Below are 27,723 nucleotides of genomic sequence, written 5' to 3'. Positions count from 1 at the left end.
TGTTCCAGGTGCTGGCCATGTCAAGCCGTTCGTGGCTGAGTTATTCCTATCAGTCACGCTTCCACTTAACCCCCCTCTCGTATGAAACGTTGGAGTTCGCGTCCGGCTTTGCCTCGGAGCAGTGTCCAGAAGGCATTGTAGCCATCTCCACAAACACCCTGAGGTTTGTATTGGGGGGGGGGGGGAATGCCAGCAGGGAGAAAGGGCAGTGGGAAGCTCACGCCTGGCTAAGGAGAGGAAGGTTTCCACTGAGTTGCTGAGAGTGTCGTGGAATCCTTTGTCCACGGCAGCTCATCTTTCTGGTCCTTAGTGGTTGGATCTGCCCCTCTTCCCACTAGCTCTAATGCTAGGAAATGCATGAGAACTGCACGTGGCGGCCATCTCCACATAGCCACAGTGTGGCCCAGAATATGCCTGGGGGTGCGGAGTACTTGCCGCAGCTGGCCGGGCGAGTGTGTTGTGTGCCCCAGCGAAAAAGAGCTGACAACTGTGAGAGTGAATCAGATGCCAGGATTAACCAGGGGGCCGTTTGTCTTGTTTGCCCTTCGTCGTGCTCCTTTTTCTCTAGACCGGCTTGTGAACCTGGAGACAGCCCAAAATCACACAGCCACCTTGTTTGGCTGATTGCCGCCTGGAAGCCTCTGGCGATCAATGCCCAGTCCAGAGAGGGTTCTAGTCTCTAGGCGGGAGGCCAAGTTGGGTGCTTGGGAAGCCAGGGGCGGGGAAGAAGGAGCAGCTGAGAGAGGAGAGTGGGTGGGATTTTAGGCAGCCTGCTTTTGGAGGGGGCGGGATTTGAGCCTGTTTACTTTCTGGGGCAAACGGTCTGTTCTGAAATTTTGTGCCTGTGAGATTTAAACAGGGTGCTACACAATTCATTTTTTCCACTTATTGATTTATGACTTACTTTACCTTTTATTAATATTTTCATACTCTATTTCTGTAATAAAATTAAGAGGCTAAGTGAAGGAAAAAGACTCTCACATATAAGTGTCGTCTGGACAATTGCCTTTGTATACAGGAGGTTTATTCTGACAGAGGATCTATCAATCCTTTTCCCCTCCCCCCCCCCCCCCCCGGTTATTTCAGGCTGCTGGTAAACCTGTTCGGAACAGGTTGTAATTCATGACAGATGTTCCAGGCTGGGTAGACTCTCAGAGAAGTTTCTTGCTTTCCCACAAGGGATCAGGTGGTTCAGCAGCCAGATTGGTGCTCTCTGAAATCTCCTTGATCGGTTTTCAAGGGCTGCAGGCAGCTGTGTGGCCTTGCTTTCTTGATCTCGAACGCTACGGGGGCATGGTGATCTCTGGGGAGCTGTCAAAGTGTAGGGCAGCGGGGGGTGGGGGCTTCTCTCATGGAAATGCTGGTCTGCCTCGGCTGCCCTGGGCAGCGCCCTTCTAGTCCCCTCACAGGTGGCTCCGCATGGCCGTTGACACACACACACACACACACACACGCACACACGCGTGGCACCCTGACGCCTGTGACTTTTTGGCTCCCACAGGATCCTGGCCTTGGAGAAGCTTGGCGCTGTCTTCAACCAGGTTGCCTTCCCGTTGCAGTACACCCCAAGGAAGTTTGTCATCCACCCTGAGAGCAACAACCTCGTCATCATTGAGACTGACCACAATGCTTATACTGAGGCCACCAAAGCCCAACGGAAGCAGCAGATGGCCGAGGTACCTGGAACACACCGGCCTGCCCGGCTCCCCTGTCTTTTCCCCCAAGGGTGAAAAGGGGCTAGATTCTGCAGCAGCAGTTTCAACGTGAGGAGGGGAAGTCATTGAGATGCAGTGGAGAAAAGGGGCCACGTGGGCCCAGGGGATCTAGGTCTTTATTTTCCGGCATGAGGCGAACGTGCTTTGCGTGAGACAATTGTCGGGTGTTGGAGTCAGCCCCCCTTCCCCCGTCCGTCCTCTATCTTAAAGGCTTGTGGTTAGTCTAGTCTCCAAAGGCTTGGGCCTCTGTTGTCTCTGGGAATTTATCCCCCAAAATGTGTGGGGTTTCCTCTTTGCCCCCTTGTGCTGGCTAGGAAATGGTAGAAGCTGCAGGTGAAGACGAGAGGGAGCTAGCAGCAGAGATGGCAGCGGCATTTCTGAACGAGAACCTTCCAGAGTCCATCTTTGGCGCCCCAAAGGCAGGAAATGGGCAGTGGGCCTCCGTTGTCCGGGTGATGAACCCCATCCAAGGGAACACGTTGGATCTTGTGCAGCTGGAGCAGAACGAAGCTGCCTTCAGGTAAGGAGCAGCCGGGGCCTCAGTGACTCCTGCCCTTCGGGCTTAGTAGCGGCATGATTCTTTATATCAGGCGTGGGGCACTTTTTTCAGGCCGAGGGCAATATTCCAATCCGGGAAAAGTCTTGGGGGGCCACACCCCAAAGTGGGCAAGGCTACAATGTGACTGCACCTGTTCAGCCGTAAGCAGGACAAGGCTTCTGCATTGGGTGGGACAGCGAATACCCCAGAAGACAGAAACAAACTTCAAAGTGATCTTGATAGGCTAGAGTGCTGGGCTGAAAACAACAGAATGAAATTTAATAGGGATAAATGCCAAGTTCTACATTTAGGGAATAGAAACCAAATGCACAGTTACAAGATGGGGGACACTTGGCTCAGCAATACTACAAACGAGAAGGATCTTGGAATTGTTGTAGATCGCAAGCTGAATATGAGCCAACAGTGCGATACGGGTGCAAGAAAGGCAAATGCTATTTTGGGCTGCATTAATAGAAGTATAGCTTCCAAATCACGTGAGGTACTGGTCCCTCTCTATTCGGCCCTGGTTAGGCCTCATCTAGAGTATTGCGTCCAGTTCTGGTCTCTACAATTCAAGAAGGATGCAGACAAGCTGGAGCGTGTTCAGAGGAGGGAAACCAGGATGATCAGGGGTCTGGAAACAAAGCCCTATGAAGAGAGACTGGAAGAACTGGGCATGTTTAGCCTGGAGAAGAGGAGATTGAGGGGAGACGTGATAGCACTCTTCCAATACTTAAAAGGTTGTCACACAGAGGAGGGCCAGGACCTCTTCTCGATCCTCCCAGAGTGCAGGACACGGAATAACGGGCTCAAGTTAAAGGAAGCCAGATTCCAGGTGGACATCAGAAAAAACTTCCTGACTGTTAGAGCAGTACGACAATGGAATCAGTTCCCTAGGGAGGTTGTGGCCTCTCCCACACTGGAGGCCTTCAAGAGGCAGCTGGACAAGCATCTGTCAGGGATGCTTTAGGGTGGATTCCTGCATTGAGCAGTGGGTTGGACTTGATGGCCTTGTAGGCCCCTTCCAACTCTGCTATTCTATGATTCTTCTCAGAAATAAGCAGGGCAGCAGCTTCCTGCCCCTTTTCCCCGGGAGAGCAGAGCTCTTCGCACTGAACAGCTGCTGCTCTGTGTTGGGAGGTGGGGCGGGGCCTGGAGGAGAAGCTGCCAGGCCAAGTAGGGAACCCCTGCGTGCCACATCTGCTCTGTGGTCCGGGGCTCCCCTTTGCCTTCCCTGTAGAGTCAATTATTTGACAGTATTTGTCAAATTGTGCCATCATTGTTAGATGAAACCAGGATCCAATTCTTTAAAAGAAAAAAAAAGCATTAACTGCATGTAGCCTCTGAGAATGTTTGGTGAACATTGATCCTGATTCAGATAGTCGAAACTAAGAGGGTTCCCACGAAGAGGATTCTCTGCCGCCCCCCGAAGTTCTCCCCCCTTCTTTGTTGTCCCTCCTGCTCCTTCCCCCAGAGGCCAGTCTCTCTCAGTTCTTCCAGTGATGCTCTCATTATGGTTGTCTCCAGTGTGGCTGTGTGCCGATTTGCCAACGCTGGCGATGACTGGCATGTTCTGGTGGGAGTGGCCAAGGACCTCATTTTGAACCCACGCTCGGTTGCCGGAGGGTTTGTCTACACTTACAAGCTGGTGAACAGTGGCGAGAAGCTGGAGTTCCTGCACAAGGTGAGTTCCCTGCAGCAGCTGTCAAAGGGGAGGGGGCACCTGAGAGGACAAATCTTGGGCTCATGAAGCAGGAATGCTGGGCAGCGGCCCTGGTCCACCATTCTGGAAGGAAAGCAGAAGCTCCCTGCTGCCAGAGTCCGCCCTCTGCAGCTCGCTTTCCCTCAGCCCAGCTTGGCTTTGTGGGCAGGGTCTGTCCTTGGGATGGGACTCTCCTTGCTGGCTCTCAGGAAGACGGAGTGTGCAGCCGCTCTCGTGAGTCAGGACACTTGGGGCAGGGCTGCCCCCTGGAGCTCCTCCCTTCCCCTCCTTTGTCACGAGCAGAGCAGCGGGGGCCGGCCAGCCTGCCAAGTCAATCCTTCCCTCCCTCCCTCCTCCGGCGGCATAGGTCGACGTCTGCCCGCGGGGCTTGTGGCTGCGGCCCGTGCTCCGGCCCTTGGCCTCCCCTGCTCCTGGGGGTGGGGTCCGCTCAGGGCTGGCTTTGGGGCCGAGGCGCTGCACGACCGCCCTTGGGTCAGCTTCTCTCCCTTCCTTCCCACCCAGACTCCAGTGGAGGAGGTTCCGGCAGCCATTGCCCCATTCCAGGGCCGGGTGCTCATCGGGGTGGGGAAGCTGCTGCGGGTGTACGACCTGGGCAAGAAGAAGCTGCTCCGGAAGTGCGAGAACAAGGTACTGGCGCTGGGCGTGGAGGGCCGGGCCAGGCCGGAGCTCTGGCCAAGGCAGCGCGCTCCGTCGCTTGGGACCTGTGCCTTCGCCAGCACTGGGCCTCCAGGCCAGCCCTTCCCAGCCGGAGCTGTGCTTCTCCTGACACGAGCTCTTGGGAGCGGTGCCCGTCCGCTTTGTTCCTGGCTGTATCCCGCCTCCCAGGCGATTCTTGCCCTTGGTCTTTCCCAAGGGCAGAGAACTGAGGAACTGAAGCCCGAAGGTGGCAACTGCAGTTTCTGCAGCTGGAAGAGGCCAGTTGGCCAGCTGTTTTCCCCACCGCAGTTCTTGGTTCCAACTTCTTAATTGCCCAGAAAACATTTGCGGAGAAGCCAAATCGCTGTTGCTCCTCCTCCTCCTCAGACCCCTGGTCCCTTTTCTCAACCTTTGAGTCCCTTTCCAGAACGAGGGGGGAGGCCGCCTAGGCGGGGGCGGGGCTCTGAGCAGGCAGCCTGCCAGCGAGGCCCCCCAGCAAGGCCCCGTCCCGCCTGCCTCCTCCCTGCAGCTTCACATGGCAGCCTTGAACTAAGAGGAGGGGGAGGGGCATTTCGGCTGTCGATGGCCAAGGCCCCCCTGGGTTCTTTCCAAACAATCTGCATTTCACCGCTCCGCCCCGCCCCCTGCTGCTGCTGCTGCTGCTGCTTATTTTGGCATGGGATCTTCTGAATTGCCGTCCTCCACAGCACATTGCCAACTACATCTGTGGGATCCAGACCATTGGGCACCGAGTGATTGTGTCGGACGTCCAGGAGAGCTTCATCTGGGTGCGTTACAAGAGGCACGAGAACCAGCTCATTATCTTTGCAGACGACACCCACCCACGTTGGGTCACCACCGCCTGTCTCCTGGATTACGACACAGTGGCTGGAGCTGACAAGTTTGGCAACATCTGTGTGGTGAGTGGGCCAGCAGGCCTCTGGGCTCCTGTTGGAGGAGCTGAGAACACCCTCCTTTGACCCTGTTCAGGTCCCTGGGCGAGATGCTGGGCAGTCCCAGCCCTTGGCTTTGGCTCAGCCTCATCCAGCAGGCGGCTGCTCTCAGCCTCATCCCCAGCTGCTGTTCGGGGAGCCTGCCTGGGTGCTTCCTTCTGGCAGGGTACAGACGCCAGCACCAGGCTCTGTGACGGGCCCTTTTCCCGTGTGCGTGGGGAGGCTTGAGCTCTCCTGGCTTCAGGCCCACAAACGCCTCCCAGTTGCTCCCATGGGCTGTTGGGAGCCATTCAGGCCGTGCAGTCAGTTTCCCCCTGCCCCCCACAGGTGAGGCTGCCTCCCAACACCAACGATGAGGTTGACGAGGACCCAACCGGCAACAAAGCGTTGTGGGACAGAGGTCTTCTCAATGGCGCTTCCCAAAAGGTGACTAGTTGGACCTAGTGCTGCATCTTCCTTTGTCATATGTACGCCTTGCCTGCTTTTTTCTCGAACGTGCCTGCTCAAAGCGACTTTGTTTTTAAAGCAAAGAGTCGTACAAAACTCTAATGATAGAAACCACCCTAAAGGGGACCTACGGATTTTTAAAAGCCAGAGCAACAGCAGCAGCAGCAGCACCCGCCCACCCCTCTGCTAGCTTAAAGCAAAGTTCGCTTCTCAGCGGTAGGCAAGAAAAGCCTGTCAGGATTTGCCTGCTGGTGTGATGCTTACCTTTGGGGGAAGCGAGAGCTGCTGGGATTGCGTGTCCGTGGGGGACGGGGAGCGGCAGGGCACATATGAGCGACGGCACTGGCCGGCGTGTGCAGGCTCCAGGGCATCGGCTGAAGCCTTGTTTGCCTGACTTGCAGGCGGAGGTGATCATGAACTACCACGTCGGAGAAACAGTGCTATCTCTGCAGAAGACGACGCTGATCCCCGGAGGGTCTGAGTCTCTCGTCTATACGACCTTGTCTGGAGGCATTGGCATTCTGGTCCCGTTTACGTCGCACGAGGTAAGAGGAAAGTCTTGCAAGGAAGGCTGTGAGCTGTGGCAGGGCAGAAAAGCCAGCAGGAAGGAAAGGAGGAGAGGCGGCCTGCGCAGGACATGGCCTCCAGACTTTTTTGCTGGCGGATTGAGAACGGGACTGTGCGGCTGGACCTGTGCTGAGCTACCTGAGCACATTCTGCTCCCTGGCACTGGGCCCAGAATTCACGTCCTGGTGCAAGCTCCGCCCACGTTGGATTCCACGGTTGTGTTGGGTGGCAGCATGGAGCCTGCGGGATGCCAGTGCATTCTCCAAGCTCCCGCCAGCCAGCCAGCCCTGGCTCATGCAGTGTAAAATGCTAGTTCAAACCCCGCATGACACGAGACCTGGTTGTGGTGCCAAGCGGTCACTGCCGGCTGCTCCTTTCTCTCTGCACTGGAGCAGAGCTTTCCAGCTGGGCGGGGCTTGACTGGCTGCTTTGCCCTTTGGTGGAGATAACTCCAGGTGCCGGCTCTCACTTCCTTGCTCTCTGTGCCTTTCAGGATCACGACTTCTTCCAGCACGTGGAGATGCATCTTCGGTCAGAGCACCCTCCTCTCTGTGGGCGAGACCACCTCAGCTTCCGCTCCTATTACTTCCCAGTCAAGGTACGGCAGGTGTGCTGGGCATAAACTAGCGAGCACTTGGGCAATGACAACGTGTAAGCGGGGACCTGTCATGAGTGCCACGTAGCTCTTTTTATTTCATTTGTTGTTGCATTTATATCCTGCCTTTTTTCCTCTTGTAAGGAGCCCAAGGCAGTTTATCTTCTCATCTCCATTTTATGCTCACAACAACAACCCTATGAGGGAGGCTAGGCTGAGAGGCAGTGACTGGCTTAAGGTCACCTGGCGAGCTTCCATGGCCCTGTGGGGACCAGAACCCGGAGTCCGCGTCCAACGCTCTAGCCACTGCACTACCCTTACTCCTCACATAAGACCAGTTGTCTAGGGGGGAAGGGAACCCGGAGTCCGCGTCCAACGCTCTAGCCACTGCACTACCCTTACTCCTCACATAAGACCAGTTGTCTAGGGGGGAAGGGCAGCCCCTTGGCTGGGTTCTCTCCCCCTGCTGTGGATCCTGTCCCAACTAGTAACTGTGCAGCAGAAGGTTTTCTGCAGCAGCATCGATCAGTTTTCATCTCCAGACTGTAGCTTCCAGCTAAGCACATCACGCATTATGCTCTTTGCTGGTTTTGACCAAATCAGTTGAGTTTCGCTACAGAAGCAGTTCGTGGATGTGTGAACCGTTTATTCAAAATTGCCACTCCTCACACCGTGGCATAACTCTGCCTGCAAATCACTCCAGTGGCTCCATCTGTGCTGCATTTGCCCAGCTCTGCTCCGGCCTCGGCCTCCACCGACACGGGCGTTTGATGCCAATGGGGTTTTTTCTCTGACCAGGCAGGGTCTGCTTTGAAATGTGTTGGGCACATGGCATTGTTTTGAAGAAGCTTTTATTCATTAGGCAGCAGATTGGCTATTGGATAGACAAAAGGTCCCTGGCGGCTGCATTTCCACGCTGGTTGGCAGAGCCTCTTGCTTGAGATGTGCCCTTGGTGCTTGCCAGCTTCTGCTTTCGCAAGAGCGTGGATCCCGTTGCCTGTCATACAGACTCTAAAATAGCTTTCTCCTTTCTTCCACTAGAATGTCATTGATGGAGATCTGTGTGAGCAGTTTAACTCCATGGAACCCAACAAACAGAAGAATGTGTCGGAAGAGCTGGACAGGACCCCGCCAGAGGTGTCCAAGAAACTAGAGGACATCCGCACCCGCTATGCTTTCTGAGTGGACTTGAGTTCAGGGACTTGGCAAAGACTCCTGTTCCAAAGATGTTTTGAAGAAAACAAGCTTCTACCTACTCCCATCTTGGCAGTCCTGTTTTGTACCTGGGACTTGGAATTCCATCCTTGCCATCAGTGTATCTTTGATGTGCTGCTCTAGAGGCCAAGCTGTCTGCACAGCCCAAGAGTGTTTCTGCAGCGTAAGAAGCCCATCATCAATGGGGCCCTGTTCTTGGCTGCCCTGGTGTCCTTCCCTTATCAACTGAGCTAGTTGGAGGAGTCTCCGCAAACAAGCTCCCCTTCCTCTGAAATCAGGGTGTGGAGAGGCTTGCGCTGGCCTTTGCCCTCGTCCCCGGCCAGTATCTGTGAAGCCTTGTGGGCTTGGAGGTCATAACTTTTCCATTGTTCTGTTTTATCTCTGTGTTGTAAATATCGTCCTGTATTGACAGCCTTCGACCGTTGGAGAGAAGGCCACCATGACCTGGCCTTATAATTTTTTCCTAAAAAAAAGTGGCACCTGTATTAAAGGCTGGCTGACAAATTAGTGTGATTACTGGGTTCTCAAGAATTCTGCCCAACTCTATGGAGGTTGGCTGTACACATGTCCTGGGAGTGGGCCAACAGGTGTGTGCCGGGGTGGGTGGGTGGGTGCACTGTGTACAGGCTGTTTGTCTTCTTTTCCCTAGCCAAGGTGTTGCAAAATGTCTCCACTCTCATCCTTCCAAGGAGTGTTCTATGGGGATCTCATCCCCTGGGATGTGGTTCTATCTCAGCCTCTCTTAAGCTGGCCTAAACAACTCTCCTTACCCGCAGAGGCCTTTGAGAACTTGGCTTTCTGACTCGTTGCCTGTTGTTGGATGGGCTGGGAAGGGTCCAAGTGCCATTTAAGCAATAATTGGATCTTGAGGCCACATTTCTAGCAAAACCTCAAGTGAAATGCCCCACAATAAACAGTATGCTTAGTCCTGGCTTTCATTGCCCTTAATTTAGCACTCAAACTGTGTTCTAAAAAATAATAATCCAGGTTGTGGAATTTGCCTTTCCTGGAGACAGAATTTGCAAGTAAAGGGACGTGACCAGCCTTCCAGATGTGTTGGACTACAACTCCTATTGTAGTCCAACTCATTGGGGGCAGCAGGTTGGGAAAGGCTGGGTTACACTTGTCAGCAAGCTCTTGTTCTGTCAAAAAACAACATTGCTTCTTCTCCCTCACCTGCCAAGAGTCTGCTGGCCTACAGTAGTCTTTCTGTCTTTCTGTCCTGATGGCTGGTCTTGGCAGCCAGGTGAGACGGCGATCTCAGGAAGGCTCAGGTTCAAGTTCCAAATTGCTCCCCCTCCCCCTACACACACACACACTTTGGAGGAAAGATAATTTTACATTACATCAGTTTGTTTTTAAATGGCAACCCTTGTGAATCCAACTGCAGTAACTTTCTGCTTCTGTGCACATGAAAAGACATTTCTGTTTTCATGGTGGGTTGGCCATTATTTTTTCTGTAGCTTTTGAATTGTTTCTGGAAGCTGGGAGTGGTTGCAACTCTCTGGCACTTAAGGTACCACATATTTTGAGAAATGCAAATAACCTTCCAATATTCTAGAAAAAGATGTAGTGAATTTGCAATGTCCAGGTTGTTGTTTTTGGTACTCCTGAAAAAACCCCGTGCTCAAACGCTTACAATTCCCAGTGTTCTTCTTCTTACAGTCATGAGCACAAAGCGAGGGAGCCAGTTTGTTTAAAACGTTTGTGGTTCCAGGCTTGTGGTACCAGCATCCTCCTTCGTCAGAGAAGCTGAGAACAACTCTTCATGGAATCCCAACGGAAGACGGTGTGGGCAAAAGGGCTGTGCCTTGGGTTCTAACACTCAGTGCCCTGTTTCACATTCAGTAAAGTGGCTGAATTCCTTTCCCTCCCATTACACAAGCCTTTGCACTGTTCTGTTCAAGCCAATCCCAGGTCATTTAAGCTTCTGCGACAGGAGGAGGCGGCCGGCGGCCTCTCTGGGCTTCTTGCAGTTTCCTACTTGGAATTGTTTAATGATTATTTGCTTTTAGTGTTGTTTTTTGCATGAACTGTTTTTTAAAATCATGATTTTAAACTGTTATTTCTCTTTTGGATGGAGTTCTGGATTGAATGCCATCAGAATTTGTTTATGGGGCGGCCATCTAAAAACTAAATATGTAAGTAGATTTTATCAGATGAAGGTCTTTATCTTCTCACTTCTGGCCAATTTTTCACCTGTGAGATCTAGGCTCCAGTTGGGTCTGGTGCATTGTGTGAGTCTCTCTCTGTCCCCCACACCTTTAAGTGACAGCCAGGAGAAGGACACCTCAGCTGAAAGATCAGGCTACAGTAGCCAGTCAGGGAATGAGTCAAGAAGAGCCCATTCTTAAACCTCTCCAAAGAAATCTGGGAGAACTTTATACGGCGTATAAACTGTGGTGGGGAAAACAGCTGGCCAACTGGCCTCTTCCAGCTGCAGAAACTGCAGTTGCCACCTTCGGGCTTCAGTTCCTCAGTTCTCTGCCCTTGGGAAAGACCAAGGGCAAGAATCGCCTGGGAGGCGGGATACAGCCAGGAACAAAGCGGACGGGCACCGCTCCCAAGGGCTCTTGTCAGGAGAAGCACAGCTCCGGCTGGGAAGGGCTGGCCTGGAGGCCCAGTGCTGGCGAAGGCACAGGTCCCAAGCGACGGAGCGCGCTGCCTTGGCCAGAGCTCCGGCCCGGCCCTCCACGCCCAGCGCCAGTATAAAGCAATCTCTGGGCTCCTGCCTCTTGGGCAGCAATTCCAGCACCCACCTTGTCAGCCAAGCAGTGGAGTGCACTACGCAGCGTTTGAGGCCTGCTCCTGGCCACAACCTCCTCAGCAACACGGGGAGAGAAGCCACACATGGTCCAATTGCAGAAGTGACAGATGGAGATGTGTGTGCATGGAGGAGCGGGGGTTGGCCATGGTAGCTTTGCCCTAGCAAAGAGGTTTCCGTGGGGGCAGTGGGGGCTTCAACTACACAAGGAGGCCCATTGGCTGGTTAGGTGCCTGCTGACTCAAGGTCTAGAGCATTTGAATAGTTCTTTGCTGCAAAGAGTCAGAATTATGCAAGTAGCTGTGGGGGTGGGGGGAGGCGAGGTGGTTGGTGTATTGGCAGGCAATTCTCCCGAAGGCCCCGGCATCTGCATTGCCCTCCCCCCAGCTGCTCTTCTAATTCGGAGAAGCTTCTCTAGGGAGACTTTCTGGTTCTTGCATTTCATTTCAGTTGTAGAAATCTCCCTGAGATGCCTCACTAGCCACAAGATATAAAACCTGGTGCTTTTAAAAAATCAATTTTCCATTTTTTCTGCTTGCAGGGTTAGTGAAGGGGTGGGTTAGAAGCAGACGCTCTCGTATGTGGAGGGGCACACCGAGACCAAAGGGAGGAAGAGCGAGGAGGAGGAGGAAAAGCCATTTGTGTTAATTACAGTACAACTTTTATTAATACTGGAATCTTCACAGTGCATTCGTTACTTGTAGCAGTGACTATCTTAAATGAAGGAAGAAGGGGTAGGGTAATCATTTTTAAGAAAGAAGGCGTGGGAAAATAAATTAGAAAAAAAAATAGAGGAACAAGTTAACAGCACCAGAATAGTTACGTCAGTTGAAAGACATTTTAAAGGGAGGTTTTTTCTCTGTACAAAAAATAAAATAAGCAAAATGAAAACATTTGTCACGTATTGTCACTGTCGTTTCTGGTCATGACAGGGAGGCATGGAAGCCACAGGAGGGCGGTTACATTAGAACTAAATTGTTATTTCTCTTGACTGAATAAGAGGAAGGTTACAATGTGACAATACAGACACGCACATGTGACTGGGTGTGGCGGGGGCTTTGCTGTGGCACTATGTACAACGACCTCTGGCCCTGCTGTGCTTTGGTCGGGGTCGGGGTGGGGTGGGAAGCGCAGCAGCAGCAGCAGCAGGACTTGTGCTTTCTCAAGGCCTTTGGCAAAGTATTGCTCCAAGGCTTCTGTGCTGCCTGCTCTCTGCATGCCTTAGAAAGGAGTAGCTGACCTATGGGGAGAGGCAGGAAGGGAGCCCTTTCCAACCACCTCCCATCAACCTTGGTGGGGTCTCCCCACCCCAGCACACAACCGTCTCTCTCTCCCTTGATGAAGTCCCTGCACTTGGGGAGTCCTTGGCAAGTCCAAGACTTCCGAGGGTTCTCCCACTTCATCCACTTTTGCTCTCTGGTCATCCCTGGATGCCACTTTGCTAGCAGAGCAAAGCCAACAGCTACAGGCCCTCTTGCCTCATTTCTCTAGAGAGGTTTCATCTGTTGTGATGAAGAGGGAATTTCACCAGGTGTTGCATGCATACAAATGACACCAGCTGACACTCCCTTTTCTATACCAGTTAAAGGTACAGGAGCCCCGTCCTCCTTTTCAGATGGCCACCTTACTTTAGCACCCTTCCTAGCCAAGCACAAGGGAAGTCCAGGTCTCCCCGTTTTTCCTCACCTTAAGCCATCTTGTTTGTAGCTCAGCTTTCCCTAAACTGGCACCCTTCAACTGTGTTGGCCTACAGATCCTATAATCCCCCAGCTGCACTGTGGGTGCCAGTTTGGGGAAGGCTGGTCTAGACTGTTCACCTTCCCATCACCTCCTCTGACTTCAGCCATCTCTGGCTTTTCAGAACTCTCTTTCCCAACATCACTTTCCATTTGCCAACAGAGAACAATTTCTAGACTTTCTAGGGAGCAGTGAGGGTGGCAGAGACCAAAGCTCTGCTGCAGACTCAGCCGTCTCCTGCCACGCGCTCTATGCACAGACACAGCCGCACTCTATGCGCAATGTAAGCATGCGCTTGATAGCCGCCTTCAGCATGCCTGCCAACGTCCTTTTTAGCAAGTTCAGCCATCAAACTGGACTGCCTGCACAGGGGTGAGGACTGCTAGCTGCTTGGGATAAAAGGCGCAGTGCTGTTTTTGGCCATGTGACCTGCTAGCCCTAAAGACACTTTTGCAGAGCACAAACTTTACAATTCCAAACACGGAAGCGCAAGCTGAACCGAGGTTGGCACAGGCTTTGCCATCGGCATCACAACCTATTGGCAGCATTTACTGTAGCAGCCCATGAGAAAACGGAGCAGCAGCAGGGCCAGCCCTTTGAGTACACCTAGGCTGAGAAGAGGCACCGCGCTTCATGTGATCTCTCTGATTCAAGCAAGTAGCTCACATGGTTTAGCACAATCAAGAGCCTTGTCTGACTACAGCCTTACTAGGTTTAGCCCTTTTATTGTCAGCAAGACAACAAAACTTTTGTTCCATTGCTTTCAATTTGGGTCGATGTCTCTCAACATTTGACTGGTTGCACTATACACCAAAGTTCCACCTGACACGTTCCCAAGACAAGATAAAACAAAAGTGACAGGGAGGGGTCTTAAATTGGGGCTCCTGTAGAGTTGGAGGCCAAAAATAGGACTTTCACGGGAGTTGAAATATTTCCAAGTCTTTCCAGTCTGTTTGCTGCCATTATTTCTCCCCTCTGCTGCTCCTTCAACATTGATTTTTCTCTTAAAACATGAACAAAAGATGCAGTAATCACTTGGCCAAGCTTCGCTCATCAGGGAAAAGTAGTGAATGGGATGCGTGCTCTACCCAGCCAATCAGATCTGGTGAAGGACAATGTCACAAGGCCAACCAACCAAGCATGAGAATAATGCTTCCTGTATCCATCACATGAGTCAGCTAGGCAGATTACCTCACTGTGCAAAGTATCCCCCAAAGTATCAACAGAAGGTTTGGGTTGCTCCAAAAAATATTAATAGAAGTCCCCCCCAACACACACAACCCCCCATTTGGCTTAGTCTTCCAGTAGACGGAATTCCAGTTGACACAATGGGTGCAATAGCTCTCCAGAGTATCAATCAGGGTTCCTTCCTTGTTCCACCTGGAGATGCTGTGGTGGTGGTGGGGGTTAATCCTGGGCCCTTCTGCATGCCAAGCAGGCACGTCACCACTGAGCACTGGCCCTTTCCATCACACCCAATACACAAGAACTTGGGAGCATCACCATTTGAGAACCGGCCACCTTGAAGATACTTAGAAGAACAGAAGAATGGGCAGGCTCAACCAGGTACCTTCGCACTCTTCGCAACTCCACTGGGCCATCAATTGCCAGCGCCACCCACCCACCCACTCACTCACTTCCATTTACACAGAAGCCTCTTGTCTCATCCCTATGGCCCCTCAACCCCATAGCATGATAAAGCCACACCTCTATAGTGCTATCTGGCCAATCCTGGTACATACATACATACATACATACATACATACACACACACACACACCTCTCGCTCGCTCTACACACACATACACACACACACACACCACCTTGGCCATTGCTTTGTCAATGGCAGCACTCTTGCTTATCCACCGATGAACTTGGGGCAAGCAATGTGTCTTTACAGCCAACATGAGCCGCCCCTCACGCTCCCATGGGGCTTTCACAAGGCCTGTGCCCATGACAACACAGGAAGAGAAGAAGCCCCATATTTGGGGATGGTGCCCTTGGGAGGAAACATCTACACCTCCCACTTGATAAGCAGGCACCTGTACACCTCCCATTCACAGTTCCTTTCATAACCTACTGTCTAACTGCATGAGGGATCCAGCTGACAACAGGACCAGATTTTCTGGGATTGTTCACAATGATGCGACCGCTTGTGAGGTCTTTTTTAGAACAGCTGATACAAACAGATGCTATCAATACAGAAAAGACTGGGAGAGAAAACGACGGAGGAGTGGGAAGGGTTCAACACAAGACTAACAGTACATTTTCTGTCCCTAGAAGTGAGCATTTCTGTAGGAGAAAGCAGCCTGCATTTCTCTGTTGTGTGTTGTGATCTGTTGGTGGTTTAGATTAAGGATGTGGCTGCTAAATCCAGTCCAGGTTTTTTTTGCTCCTCCCTGACAGCACATAGCAGGGTCAGCCTCTAGCATGGGGGTGTGGCTACAACTGATCTCTAGAGGGCAGGAAGAGGGCAGGTGCAGAAGAGAAAGGAACTGGGTACGATGGCAGGAGAAAACCAGGTATAAAATAGGCCCCCAAACCAGTCCAGTTCCAAGCTGTGCCCTTTCGAGTGGGTTAGCAAAGGTGTGGTGTTTAGTCTTCTTTTACATCTAGACTCCGACGCAATCTCCATAAAGTGGCTTTGCCTTTTTCGGTTCATTAATTCTACTTTTCCTGACTCTGTTCTGACTCCGGGGTTCCGCTCTAACTGCAAGGGGGCATCGAGTAGGCAGCTGGGAAGAGTTCATCACAAAAATCGCGGTGCTGATCTGTCGTTGGTGATGGTCCTGCGAAGGCGCACCCCACGCCGGATGGCGACCAGCATGTCTTCGGCCGGAGGGTCGCTGGAAGCCGTGGGGAGAGGCGTGGCAGTCTCTTCCCCAGGGCCGGGGGCCGACAGCGCTGTGGCGGGGAAGGGAAACTGGCCCTCTGCCAGGGCGTGGGCACTGGCCACCAGCTCGCCAATCTTCTCCACCAGGCTATGCCGGTTGGCGGCCAGCTGCTGCTGCTCCTCTTCAGTGGAGAGGTGCTTCCCGCTCCCCGCGTAGACCGAGATCTCCATGACGTTGCTGCCCCAGGCAGTGTTGGGCAGGCTCAGCCTCTTGGGCGAGGCTTTCGCAAAGTCTAGAGCGCTTGGCGAGGCATCGTCGGCATAGAACACGCATTCCTCACTGCCCACCCGCATAGGGCCGGTGTAGCCAGGGGAGTCAGGCACTGTGGGGGTCTTGACAGGGACGATGGGGGGTCTGATGGGAATAGGGCCAGCACTGGAAAGGGTTCGGCGCACTGTGGGCTTGGTAGAAGGAGTGCGGCGGATGGTGGCCACACCTGGCGTAGTACCAGCTGGCAAGGTAGTGCCAGTCGGCAAACCGGCGGTGGAAGCAGGTCGCTTGGTCTGGATCATGCGCCGGTAGTTCTGGGCAATGTTGCTATTGCGAGGGATGGTGGAGGACTTGTCAAACTCACTCTGGACCTCTCCTTCGGCGTCGCCGTTCACAGAGTAGCAGTCGTAGTCTGAGCCTGCAGAGGTGACAGGGCACACAAGTAGCATTAGCACCCTGCCACGTCGATGCCAGCTGTGCCATGAAACGCAGCCCAAAGGGTGATTTTAACCCCTTGATGTACTAAAACAGCCTTCCCCACCCAGCGCCTTATTGATGGGTTGGACTACAAGCCCCATCATTCCTAGCCTGCTATGCTGTAGTCCCACCCATCTGGAAGGTATCGGGTCAGGGAAGGTTGTGCTAGAATAAGATGCTGGCCAATGAAATAGATGAGCCTCGTGTGGCGCAGAGTGGTAAAGCAGCAGTTTCTGCAGCTGAAACTCCCCACGGCCTGAGTTCGATCCCAGCGGAAGCTGGTTTCAGGCAGCCAGCTCGGGTCGACTCAGCCTTCCATCCTCCTGAGGTCGGTAAAATGAGTACCCAGTTAGCTGGGGGAAAGGGAATAACGGCCGGGGAAGGCAACGGCAAACCACCCCGCTATAAGGCCTGCCAAGAAAACGTCAGTGAAAGCTGGCGTCCCTCCAAGAGTCAGTAATGACTCAGTGCTTGCACAAGAGGTTCCTTTCCTTTCCTTCAATGAAATAGACTCAGTGCATGTTTAAAACAAAAGTTTTTTTAAACCCCATAATGTTTAATAATAAAACAGTGGCAGAAAAAAATGGAAGTAAGAAAGGGCAACTGTACTTTTTTCAGAGCTAACTGTTGCCTGCACAAGCCCCACTGAAACAACGTGGACATGGGCAAGGGCATGGACTGGTGGGCTGCGTAAGTTGCTGGCAGATCACGCCCACGTGTCAGCGGGCTCTCACAGTGCCAGTGCTCCTGTTTCTGAAGTAAGCAAACCTCAATGTAAGACAAGCCCTTTGCAAGAGATCACTTGCTGGCCCTCACAACAAACCTGCAAGGTAGAGTCGCCATGAATCTATTTTATGGCGGTGAGTTGCCGGCAGAAGGGAAAACCATTTCCAAGCCAGGAAAATTCTACCAGGTGGATTCCCCTCCCCTTTCTGCCATGACCGCTTCTCTGGCCTTGATCCAGCTCCTTTCACAGGCTGGCTGTGTGGTCTGCGCACTCCCTCTGCAGCCCTGCCTCGTGCCATTAACAGCCCCCTCTGCCACTCCAGCTGGCCGCTGGAGGCTCCATTCTTTGCCTCCCCCAGCAGCATCAATACCTTGAGAGGGGATGGTGTCCTCCGAACAGGAAGGCGTGGTGGTCTGCGTGCTGTAGCCACTGGAGTATTGCAGCGAGTCCCGGCTGCTCTTCTGGTGCTCCAGGCTCAGGCCGCGGGTCAGCACCATCGCCAGGTCACTGGCAGCTGGGGACACCTCCTCCCCGTGCTGGTGAGGGAGAAGCAGAACAGGGGGCCATGACACAGGCGTCTGGAGCTGCAGCAGCAGCCACCGGACTCCACAGGACTCCAGGCAGGACTGCAGGGACCCTGTGCCCAGGCAGCAGGGATCCAGGTGCCAAAACCAACGATGGAAAGCAAGCAAACAGGCAGCAGTGGGGGTGGGGCAGAATGAGAAGCTCTCTCAGCCCCCAAACCATGTTGGCCATGAATGTAACACTTGCAGGGCAGAATCAGTGGGTATGTAGCAACCACCCACCCTTGCTACAAAGGGCCCCAGGTTATCCCCACACCAAGGTTCACCAAAAAGGTGGACTTCTTTTGGGCCATAAGCAGGGACGAGGGCCAGAGAGGAAGGGGGAGGTGGCCGCCATCACAGCGCAGTGCCCAGCAACAGCCTCCCCTAGCACAAGGGAACGCTGATCAAATTTTCACATGACACAAAATTGGGTGGGATAGCTAACACCGGGGAAGACAGAAACGAACTTCAAAGTGGTCTTGATAGGCTGGAGTGCTGGGCTGAAAACAACAGGATGAAATTTAATAGGGATAAATTTTTATTCTGGTTGTGCTTTTTATATTGTATTGTGTATTTGTGCTTTTAACCTGTTGATTGTTTTACTATGATTTTAATTTTAGTGAACCGCCCAGAGAGCTTCGGCTATTGGGCAGTATAGAAATTTAATAAATAAATAAATAAATGCCGAGTTCTACATCTAGGAAATAGAAACCAAATGCACAGGTACAAGATGGGGGATACTTGGGTCAGCAGTACTAAAAACGAGAAGGATCTTGGAATTGTTGTAGAGCACAAGCTGAATGTGAGCCAACAGTGCGATATGGCTGCAAAAAAGGCAAATGCTATTTTGGGCTGCATTAATGGAAGTATAGCTTCCAAATCACGTGAGGTACTGCTCCCTCTCTATTCGGCCCTGGTTAGGCCTCATCTAGAGTATTGCGTCCAGTTCTGGGCTCCACAATTCAAGAAGGATGCAGACAAGCTGGAGCGTGTTCAGAGGAGGGCAACCAGGATGATCAGGGGTCTGGAAACAAAGCTCTATGAAGAGAGACTGAAAGAATTGGGCATGTTTAGCCTGGAGAAGAGGAGATTGAGGGGAGACATGAGAGCACTCTTCAAATACTTAAAAGGTTGTCACACAGAGGAGGGCCAGGATCTCTTCTCGATCCTCCCAGAGGGCAGGACACAGAATAACGGGCTCAAGTTTCAGGAAGCCAGATTCCAGCTGGACATCAGGAAAAACTTCCTGACTGTTAGAGCAGTACGACAATGGAACCAGTTACCTAGGGAGGTTGTGGGCTCTCCTACACTAGAGGCCTTCAAGAGGCAGCTGGACAACCATCTGTCAAGGATGCTTTAGGGTGGATTCCTGCATTGAGCAGGGGGTTGGACTTGATGGCCTTATAGGTCCCTTCCAACTCTACTATTCTATGATTCTAAGTATGTCCCATGAGACACAGAGGTGTCTCCTTAAACACATGGACCCACACACCAGGGATCCACAGCCCAGTCCGTGCAAGTGGCTACATAAGGAGCAGCTGCTGCTCATCTATTGATTTCGGACATTGTTCTTTTTGCTGACTGTGGCCATTTTTCACATTGCATATTTGCAAAAGGGACCAATTAAGGCAGGGGTGGGCAACTTCTGGCCCTCCAGATATTTTTGCCTGCAACTCCTTAGCCAGCATAGCTAATGGTGAGAGATTATGGGAGTTGTAGGCCAATAATAATAATAATAATAATAATAATAATAATAATAATAATAATAATATGATGTATTAATTAGATTTCTTGCTCTAAAAAGTTTCAGTGTCTTAAAGCAAAACCTACAAAAAACTAAAAGCCAGGTCCCAGTAAACAATGAAATTAAAAGCCTAAGACCCTAAGAAGAGCCCAGATGCTGGATCAGACCATGGGTCCATCTAGTCCATCACTCTGTTCACAGTGGCCAACCAGTTAGTTGCCTTTGGGGAAACGCACAAGCAGGACATGAGTGCAATAGCACCCTCCTGCCCATGTTCCCCAGTAAGCCCCATCATATACCATCAAATGCCTGGGAGCAGAGGAAGTCTTAACCTGGCACCAGGAAGATGACCAGGTGGATGCCAGGTGGACTTCAGTGGGGAGAGCATTCCACAGTTGGGGTGGGGGGGACCACTGAGAAGTCCTTTCCTTGGTTGCTGTCCCCCAAATCGCCCGTGGAGGCTCTCGGTGGAGGGCCTCAGATGACGCACGTAGTCTCTAGGTAGGTTCATATTGGGAGAAATGCTCCATCAGGCATTGCAGTCCTGAGCCATGTAAGGCTTTATAGGTCAAAAGCAGCCTCTTGAAATGGATTCACAAATGTACAGGCAGCCAGTGCAGGTGGGGCCAGAACTGGCACTGCATGTTCAGGCCTTCTTGTCCCTGATATCATTATGGCTGCCACATTTTGCATAAGCTGCAGCTTCCAAACTCTCTTCAAGGGCAGCCCCACATAAAGTGCATTGCAGTAATCTAACCTGGAGGTTATCAGAGCATAAACTACTAAAGCCAGGTTATCCCTGTCCAGGTAGGGGTGTATCCGAAGCTGGTAGTTGGCACTCCATGCCACTAAGGTCACCTGATCCTCCAGTGACAATGATGACTCCAGAAGAACTCCCAAGCTATGAACCTGCTCCTGGGGGGACAAAACCAACCCCAGAGGAACCCCATGCTGGAGAACCCATGGGCTGAGCAATATCACCAAGCCGACCATCCAAGCAGCGGTGAAATCACTGCAATGCAACTAAGACAATCATCTCAAAAGGATACCATGTGGTTGATGGTTTCGAAAGCCACAGAGATATCAAGAATATACTGGGTCGCAACTCCCAGCCTCTCTCGTGACATAGGTCATCATGCAGGGTTATCGAGGTTGTTTCCGTGCCCCAAGCCTGCCCTGAGCCACAACAGAAATGGGTCCAGGTTACTGGTCTCATGCAAGAGCGGCTGGAGCTGGTTGTCAACCCCCATGCACGAAGACCTTGCCCAGGAAAGGAGCGCTGGCTCCCGGCCTAACGGTGGTCAGATCTTCCATGCCCATGTGCTTAGGATGCAGCGCAAGGCTCCGTCACCTACGAAGACTGTTTTGAAAGCCTTCCCCAGCTTGGTAGCCCTCAGCTCCCAGAATCCCAGCCAGCTCTTCTAGGAACTGCAGTCCAGCAAACCTGGCAGGCACCAGGTTGGGAAGAGCCGCTTTGTCTCTTCTGTCACTTCTAGCACTTTGAAGTTTGACACATTTTATTCCCTTCAAATCAAACAATTGTATAAAGTCCTGCATCGCCCTGGCCTGCAATTGACAGAGGAGCCAATGACAGCATGGATTTACTCCGCACTGGGGAGGCTCAAATGGCTACATTCAGTTGAGCCGCGTGATCCCCACTTTGCGTCAGGTTCTGCAGACACAGGATCTGTAGTGAATCAGGAGGAGCCGACTGTTCTGGAGAGGTTCCGTGCACAATAGACTTTGCAGCCAACATCCACCAGGCAAGCCTGGCATGGTACAGCCCATTGCGCCTTGAACCCGAGTTGTGCTGGAGGCTGCAAAAGGCACCGCTTGCATTCAGAATACCCCCCAAGCCCAAGCCCTCCATGTCACCCCAACTTAGCAGTACCTTGGCAGCGATGGAGGCTGGGGACATACGAGGCCTGGAGCCTTCCTCCAGACTAATGCCCGGATACACCATCGTGGTGGCGCCCAGTTCTGCCTCGCGGAGGTGCTCGACACGGTCTTTTCTTCGCTGCAGTGTATTTGCCACCGGCTGCTCATAGAGGCTGGCCTTAGACCAATCCTGCAAAATCCAAGAAGCGCTGGGTAGAACGGCATAGCTGTGCCTCAGCACCAAAGCCAGCGCCACAAAGACCCAGGAGTATAGATCAGGGCAGAGATGGTAGAGTTAATTGGGAGGAAAGAGACGGGGCAGGGCAGGGGAATGTGGCATCACGGAGCAAGGAACAGAGGGTCATGGCAGTCACAAAATGGCCCTAGGACCATTTTGTTTTGTTGGGCTGGCGGCTTATACTGGCGCATAAGTGGTTCTCCTGCCAGAATCCCTATTGCCTTGCATTGGTATTTGGTCAAATAACTTTGTTGATGCGTACGAAAGCAGAGAAAATACATGTTACGGGTTAGGAACGGTGCGAGACATGAAATACTGTGTGCTCCCTCAGTCTTGCAAGGCCACGACAACTAAGCAATCCAGGTTGCTCAGATCTGAAGCAAGTCCTTTCAGTTCCAGGGCGTCTCTTAGCTGAATCTCTACCGGATTGTGAGTGGGGCTCCTAGTGATCAGAGGGAGGAGGGTTCCTGGGCCTAACGAGAGAAGGCTGGGCAGGGACTGGGGAGGTTCTGTTGAGTGGACAGGCAGCATATTCCGCCAATCCTGAGGCAGGATTCTAAACCCTAAGCATAATCTATTTGCAAATTTAAGAGTTTTCTCTTCAACCTTGAGGGCCAGAAATGTTGACCCTTTTTCACAGAGGAAGTAGAGGTCCTCAGGGTTTTGCCCATGAATTGCATGGCCACGGAGGACACACAAATCCCCTGCGTGGCCCAGCTCCCATGGCCAGCCTCATCTCCACCAAAGATCTGCCATCCACAACCTCAACTAGCCTTTTCCAACCTGGCACCTTCCAAATGTTTTGGACTTCAACTCCCATCAGCCCCAGCCAGCATGGCCAATGGTCAGGAATTTGGGGAGTTGTAGTGAAGGCATTTTTCCCCCCAGCATGAGCTGAGTGCCCCTGCAAAGCGAGGAGCCTGTGGAGGGCCAAGGGCGAGAGTAGGGTGACCCTATGGAAAGGAGGACCGGGCTCCTGTGTCTTTAACAGTGCTCGGTGCTTGGCCCGTTGCTGTTTTCTTTATACATGTTGCCCTTGGGTCATCTCATTCAATCTCATGGCCTCCAATACCATCTGTATGCCGATGATACACAATTATATCTTTCTTCTCTGGATCTTTCTCCTGATGTTCACGATCGTATCTCGGCATGTCTTTCAGATATCTCAGCTTGGCTGCTTCATCGCCGTTTGAAACTTAATATGGCAAAGACTGAATTGCTTGTCTTTCCTCCTAAACCTTCTCCTCATCTCTCATTCTCTCTTACTGTCAATGATGTTACGCTTTTTCCGGTCAAGGAAGCTCGTAGTCTTGGCTTTATAGTTGATTCCTCGCTCTCCTTTATTCCTCATATTGAGGCAGTAGCTAAATCTTGTCGTTTTTTCCTGTATAATATTGCCAGGATTCGATCATTTTTGTCTGTCTCTTCTGCCAAGACTCTTGTTCATGCATTGGTTATTTCTCGGTTGGACTACTGCAACCTTCTTCTCACTGGCCTTCCTTCTTCTCACATCAGTCCGTTGGTTTCTGTTCACCACTCTGCTGCTAAGATCATCTTCTTGGCTTGCCGCTCTAACCATGTTACTCCACTTCTGAAATCTCTTCATTGGCTTCCAATTCACTCCAGAATCCAATATAAACTTCTCCTGTTGACCTACAAAGCTCCTTCCTATCTTTCCTCTCTCATCTCACCCTATTGCCCCACTCGTGCTCTTCGCTCCTCTAATGCCATGTTTCTCACCTGCCCAAGGGTCTCTACTTCCCTTGCTCGACTTCGTCCATTTTCTTCTGCTGCCCCTTACGCCTGGAACGCTCTTCCAGAACATTTGAGAACTACAAGTTCAATCGCAGCTTTTAAAGCTCAGCTAAAAACTTTTCTTTTTTCTAAAGCTTTTAAAACTTGATTTTGTTCTGACTTTTATACTGCTAGTTTTACTCTACCCTGTGCCTGTTTGGTGCATTCTCTTCCCCTTCTTATTGTTTTATTATGATTTTATTAGAATGTAAGCCTATGCGGCAGGTTTTTGCTATTTTATTGTTTTACTCTGTACAGCACCATGTACACTGATGGTGCTATATAAATAAATAAATAAATAAATAAATAAATAAATAATAATAACTGCACAGAAAAGGGTATTTCAGCAGGTGTCATTTGTATATATGGAGGACCTGGCGAAATTCTGTCTTCATCACAATAGTTAAAGCTGCAGGAGATATACTAGAGTGACCAGATTTAAAAGAGGGCAGGGCACCTGCAGCTTTAACTGTGGTGATGAAGAGGAAATTTCACCAGGTTCCCCATATATACAAATGACACCTGCTGAACTTTCCTTTTCAATACAACTGTTAAAGATACAGGAGCCCGGTCCTCCTTTTCATAGGGTCACCCTAGCCAAGAGGCCACCTGCTGCTTCAGCCCTGCTGCAAGCGGGCACGGGGCGTCTCCTGCCCAAAACTGGCCAGCCTTTTCCACAGGCCATGTGGCTCTTTCAAATAATGGCTCTAGAGTACGGAGGAATGAAAAATTAATGTCAGTTTGTTTTTGACCTGGATTTGGACAGCTCACACTTTCCAGACTGAGCGTGGACTTAAGGCTACCTGCAGGCCAAGTCTGTACATTTCTCAGCTTGCAACGTGAGCCGTGGGCCAAATCAATGTGTTCAACAGCATGCGCACACTCAGAAAATGTGCATGCCAAAATGTGTTTGGAAAAATGCGAACAAACACACTATAATCAAAGGGAGAAAGATGTGAACATTCCAAAGATGAGCACCATTGATGCATCTGTTTGGGAACACAGGCATGAAAATACGTGCGAATTTTCATGTGAAAAGTAAGAAACAGAGATTGCCACCTGATGTAGACATGAGACCGATCGAGCTTTGAGGTGGAACTTGCAGAATGTCAACAAACACAAGTTTTGTTTGTGCAAAACATTCTCTTACTCTGGAGTCATATTTGCCCAATGAGCTAATTTCAGTTTAACAATCCCTTAGATTCCTAGAATAGCAGAGTTGGAAGGGGCCTACAAGGCCATCAAGTCCAACCCCCTGCTCAATGCAAGAATCCACCTTAAAGCATCCCTGACAGATGGTTGTCCAGCTGCCTCTTGAAGACCTCTAGTGTGGGAGAGCCCATGACCTCCTTTGGTCATTGGTTCCATTGTTGTACTGCTTTAAAAGTCAGGAAGTTTTTCCTGATGTCCAGCCAGAATCTGGCTTCCTGAAACTTGAGTTCATTATTCCATGTCCTTGCTATGCTCTAACTCCCATTTGTTCTCATTAAGGGAGAAAGAAGCCCCTGCCCCAGTCTACCTGCTACCCTGGGCAGGGGCTTCTGTCTAAGGGTTCATTTCTCACATGACTGATGCAGGGGCTGAAAGCTACTTAAAACCCAGCCCAATGGCCCTCCTCTTGAAAAGCAGGCTGAGCAATGATGATTTGTGATGCCAATGAAGCAATTTCTCTTGAAACGGAAGACAAAGCGAACCCTGAGAGATCCTCCCAGGGCTAAATATGAGAGATATTCCCATGATTAAATATGAGGGAGGCAGGTAGTGCTCCTCTCAGAACATTGGAAGATGCTGCTTTCTAACCCTTGGTCTGACATGGTCAGGACTGCCTCTGCCAGCCTTCTCCGGCCAATGGCCATTCTGGCTGGAGACGGTGAGAGCTGTAGTCCAACACATCTGGAGGCCACCAGGCTGGGGAAGGCTGGCCTACGCTGACTGCCCCCCCTCCCCCGGCTCTGCAGTGTTTGAGACAAGCGTCCGTCCGTCCGTCCTGGAGGTGCTAGGGAATGACTTGGGATCTTTTGCAGGCAAATCATGGGCTCTGTCGTTACCTGGGTATGCAGAAAGAGCCTCTGAATGTCCTCAAGTGCTCTTTTGTCTACATCAGGGGTGCAAACTGTGTGGCCCTAAGCCCTGCCAGGTGGGCATCTCAGAAAAAAGAATAAGCAAATGCTCTAGGAAGAGGCTCTATAGTTCCTTCCACAGAAGGCTTGTTTCCCAGAGCATCCCAGAGCATCCTAGGAAGCAGTGCTCAAAGGCTCCTGCCTGCTTCCAAGGACTCTAGGAACTGAGTTTCTATGGAAGGAACCACAGAGCCTGTTCCTAGAGCATTTTTCCAAGTTTTATTTTTCCTGGAAAACTTCCAGGTCACAGAGCATGGGGTGTCAGGATCCTGTAGCAAGTGAGTGGATTAGAAGAGGGAGAAAGAGTTGGAGGCAGGACTCTTGGTTGCCTCTGGGTCCTTTGAGATCTTCGGTTTCTGGAGGGAAGGTTGGTTCTATCCAATCAAAGCAGGTGCCCAGGGCTCTGAAACACTCTTGGGAAGCAGTTGGATTCATGTGAGTGAATGACTGAGATGTCCATCTGTGTGTGTGTGTGTGTGAGAGAGAGAGAGAGAGAGGGTGAGCGAGCGAGCGAGCGAGCATGTGTGCACATATGCAAGACAATGAGTGGTGTGTGAGTACAGTATGTGTGCAAGAAATAGAGAGCAGTGAGTGTGAGTGGTGTGAGAAAATATGAGTGGTGTGTTGAGAGTTGTGTGTGTGTGAGAGTGAGAGAGGTGTGTGTATGTGTGAAAGTGAGAGCTCTGTGTGGATGGGTTCTATGTGAGTCGGGGGAAGCATATATGTGGCCCCCAGGACCCCAGCAACGCATGAGGTGTGGCTGTGCACCCCTGGTCCAAATGTAGCCATGGCCCTCTCCCTCTTGCAAGGCATCTCTAGGCTGACAGAGGGTGATAGGGAGACATGTCACTCCAAAGCCGAGCGAGTCGTGGAAGGCTCCCTGCTCTGGCCCTGCAGGAAATGCCCCGCGGTCAGGGTCTGGGAATGGACGCATCACAATATACACACCAGGCTAAGGCTTCTTCTGGAGCTTCCTTCAGTCCTGGGCACATGAGCTACATTCAGAGGTTTCCACTGAAACACAGTAAGAAACCAGGGTGAAGCGAACCCAGAGCCCAAAGCGACCGCTGCGCACCCAGTCACCCTGCGTGGTGGGAAGGGGGCAGCTCCTGGTGACCAGCTGAGCAGAGCTGCTGCAGAGGAAGCCGAAATCATCACACTAGGTCATCAAGCCAGTACCAAAAAGAAAAGGAAAAGGAAAAGCAGGAAGCCAGCCAACAAGGAGCGGAATGGGGAGGGGCGGGGTGGGAAATGGAGGAGGAGGAGGAGGAAGTTAGTGAATGTCGCACAAGGTCCATCTCTCAAGAGATTCATGGCATGCGTCAGCCAGTCAGTGGGGTGGGGGTGAAGGGAGGGGAGGGGAGGGGGAGGGCCCAGCATCCTGGGTAGGTGGGGAGGATGTTGCTGAGTCAAGCGTCACCTCTTGGCCAACGGACCCTGCCCCTGTGGTAGCGCTAGCACTAACCGAGGTCGGGGAGTTGCATTCGCTAACAGACTGGCAGGTCTCAGATGCCTCGGACGATGCGGAGCTGGAGGACTTCTGCCATGCCCAAAGTCCGGTCAGCAGGAGCAAAACAGACATATGCAGAGAAGGGAGAGAAGAAACTGGGTTATGCAGCTGGTGGGAGGAAAGCAGCAGGCAGACAGAGAGAGAGAGAGAGAGAGAGAGAGAGAGAGAGAGAGAGAGAGAGAGAGCAGCCCAACTGAGGCACAGGGCAGCCTGCCTCGACACGCCAGCGCTGGGTGGGAGAAGATGGCGGGGGAAGACCCAAGCACTCACGTAGGGCCCTGACGGGGCACCCTGGCTGGGTGCAGGCACTTCCAGTCCCCTTGAGATAACATTTTGGCAGGAGAATGATGGGTAGGGGGTGAGATGGCGGGGGGAGGGGGGACGAGCCTCACACAAAGTCTGGGGACAAGAGAACGTGTGAGCTGCAGGGAGCCCAAACCTTCATGCAGGGATGAGAGCAGAGGAACGACACTCCGCTGCAGTGAGGCCCAGACTCTGTGCGCCTCCCTCGCACGCTCTCTGCCCATTGGCCAATCCACCAGCTTGCAACTTCTCCTAAAGGCCCCCTCAACTCATGGTGGTTTACTTCATAAACGCTCTGGCCTCCCGCCACCCCCATTTTCATTTCCCACAATGCCTCTGGCCCCACGTGAGCCCAGATGCATCCTTAGGGAA

At 51.8% G+C, this 27,723-nt stretch overlaps 2 protein-coding genes across 7 annotated transcripts in view; one reads left to right on the top strand and one right to left on the bottom strand.

The window, feature by feature from the left end:
* SF3B3 (splicing factor 3b subunit 3) overlaps positions 1-8,893 on the top strand; it is a 56,507-nt gene extending 47,614 nt beyond the window's left edge. For all 3 annotated transcript variants that reach the window (XM_063141526.1, XM_063141524.1, XM_063141525.1), the window contains exons 17-26: positions 9-163; positions 1,502-1,676; positions 2,030-2,235; positions 3,781-3,937; positions 4,478-4,603; positions 5,320-5,532; positions 5,893-5,991; positions 6,414-6,557; positions 7,073-7,177; positions 8,216-8,893. In XM_063141526.1, coding sequence (XP_062997596.1) covers positions 9-163; positions 1,502-1,676; positions 2,030-2,235; positions 3,781-3,937; positions 4,478-4,603; positions 5,320-5,532; positions 5,893-5,991; positions 6,414-6,557; positions 7,073-7,177; positions 8,216-8,356 — 1,521 coding nt within the window. In that variant the 3' untranslated portion in view covers positions 8,357-8,893. The remainder of the gene's footprint in view (positions 1-8; positions 164-1,501; positions 1,677-2,029; positions 2,236-3,780; positions 3,938-4,477; positions 4,604-5,319; positions 5,533-5,892; positions 5,992-6,413; positions 6,558-7,072; positions 7,178-8,215) is intronic.
* Positions 8,894-11,803: 2,910 nt separating this feature from the next.
* MTSS2 (MTSS I-BAR domain containing 2) overlaps positions 11,804-27,723 on the bottom strand; it is a 101,796-nt gene continuing 85,876 nt past the window's right edge. For 2 of the 4 annotated variants that reach the window (XM_063141501.1, XM_063141504.1), the window contains 5 exons: positions 27,004-27,078; positions 26,487-26,552; positions 21,400-21,576; positions 17,569-17,734; positions 11,804-16,412 (listed from right to left, as the gene is read on the bottom strand). In XM_063141501.1, coding sequence (XP_062997571.1) covers positions 15,640-16,412; positions 17,569-17,734; positions 21,400-21,576; positions 26,487-26,552; positions 27,004-27,078 — 1,257 coding nt within the window. In that variant the 3' untranslated portion in view covers positions 11,804-15,639. The remainder of the gene's footprint in view (positions 16,413-17,568; positions 17,735-21,399; positions 21,577-26,486; positions 26,553-27,003; positions 27,079-27,723) is intronic. The other 2 variants (XM_063141502.1, XM_063141503.1) reach the window with 2 other exon arrangements.

This window comes from Elgaria multicarinata, chromosome 14, assembly GCF_023053635.1.
Source record: "Elgaria multicarinata webbii isolate HBS135686 ecotype San Diego chromosome 14, rElgMul1.1.pri, whole genome shotgun sequence".
NCBI classification, from domain to species: domain Eukaryota; kingdom Metazoa; phylum Chordata; class Lepidosauria; order Squamata; family Anguidae; genus Elgaria; species Elgaria multicarinata.
This window is presented reverse-complemented; position numbering and strand designations above follow the sequence as displayed.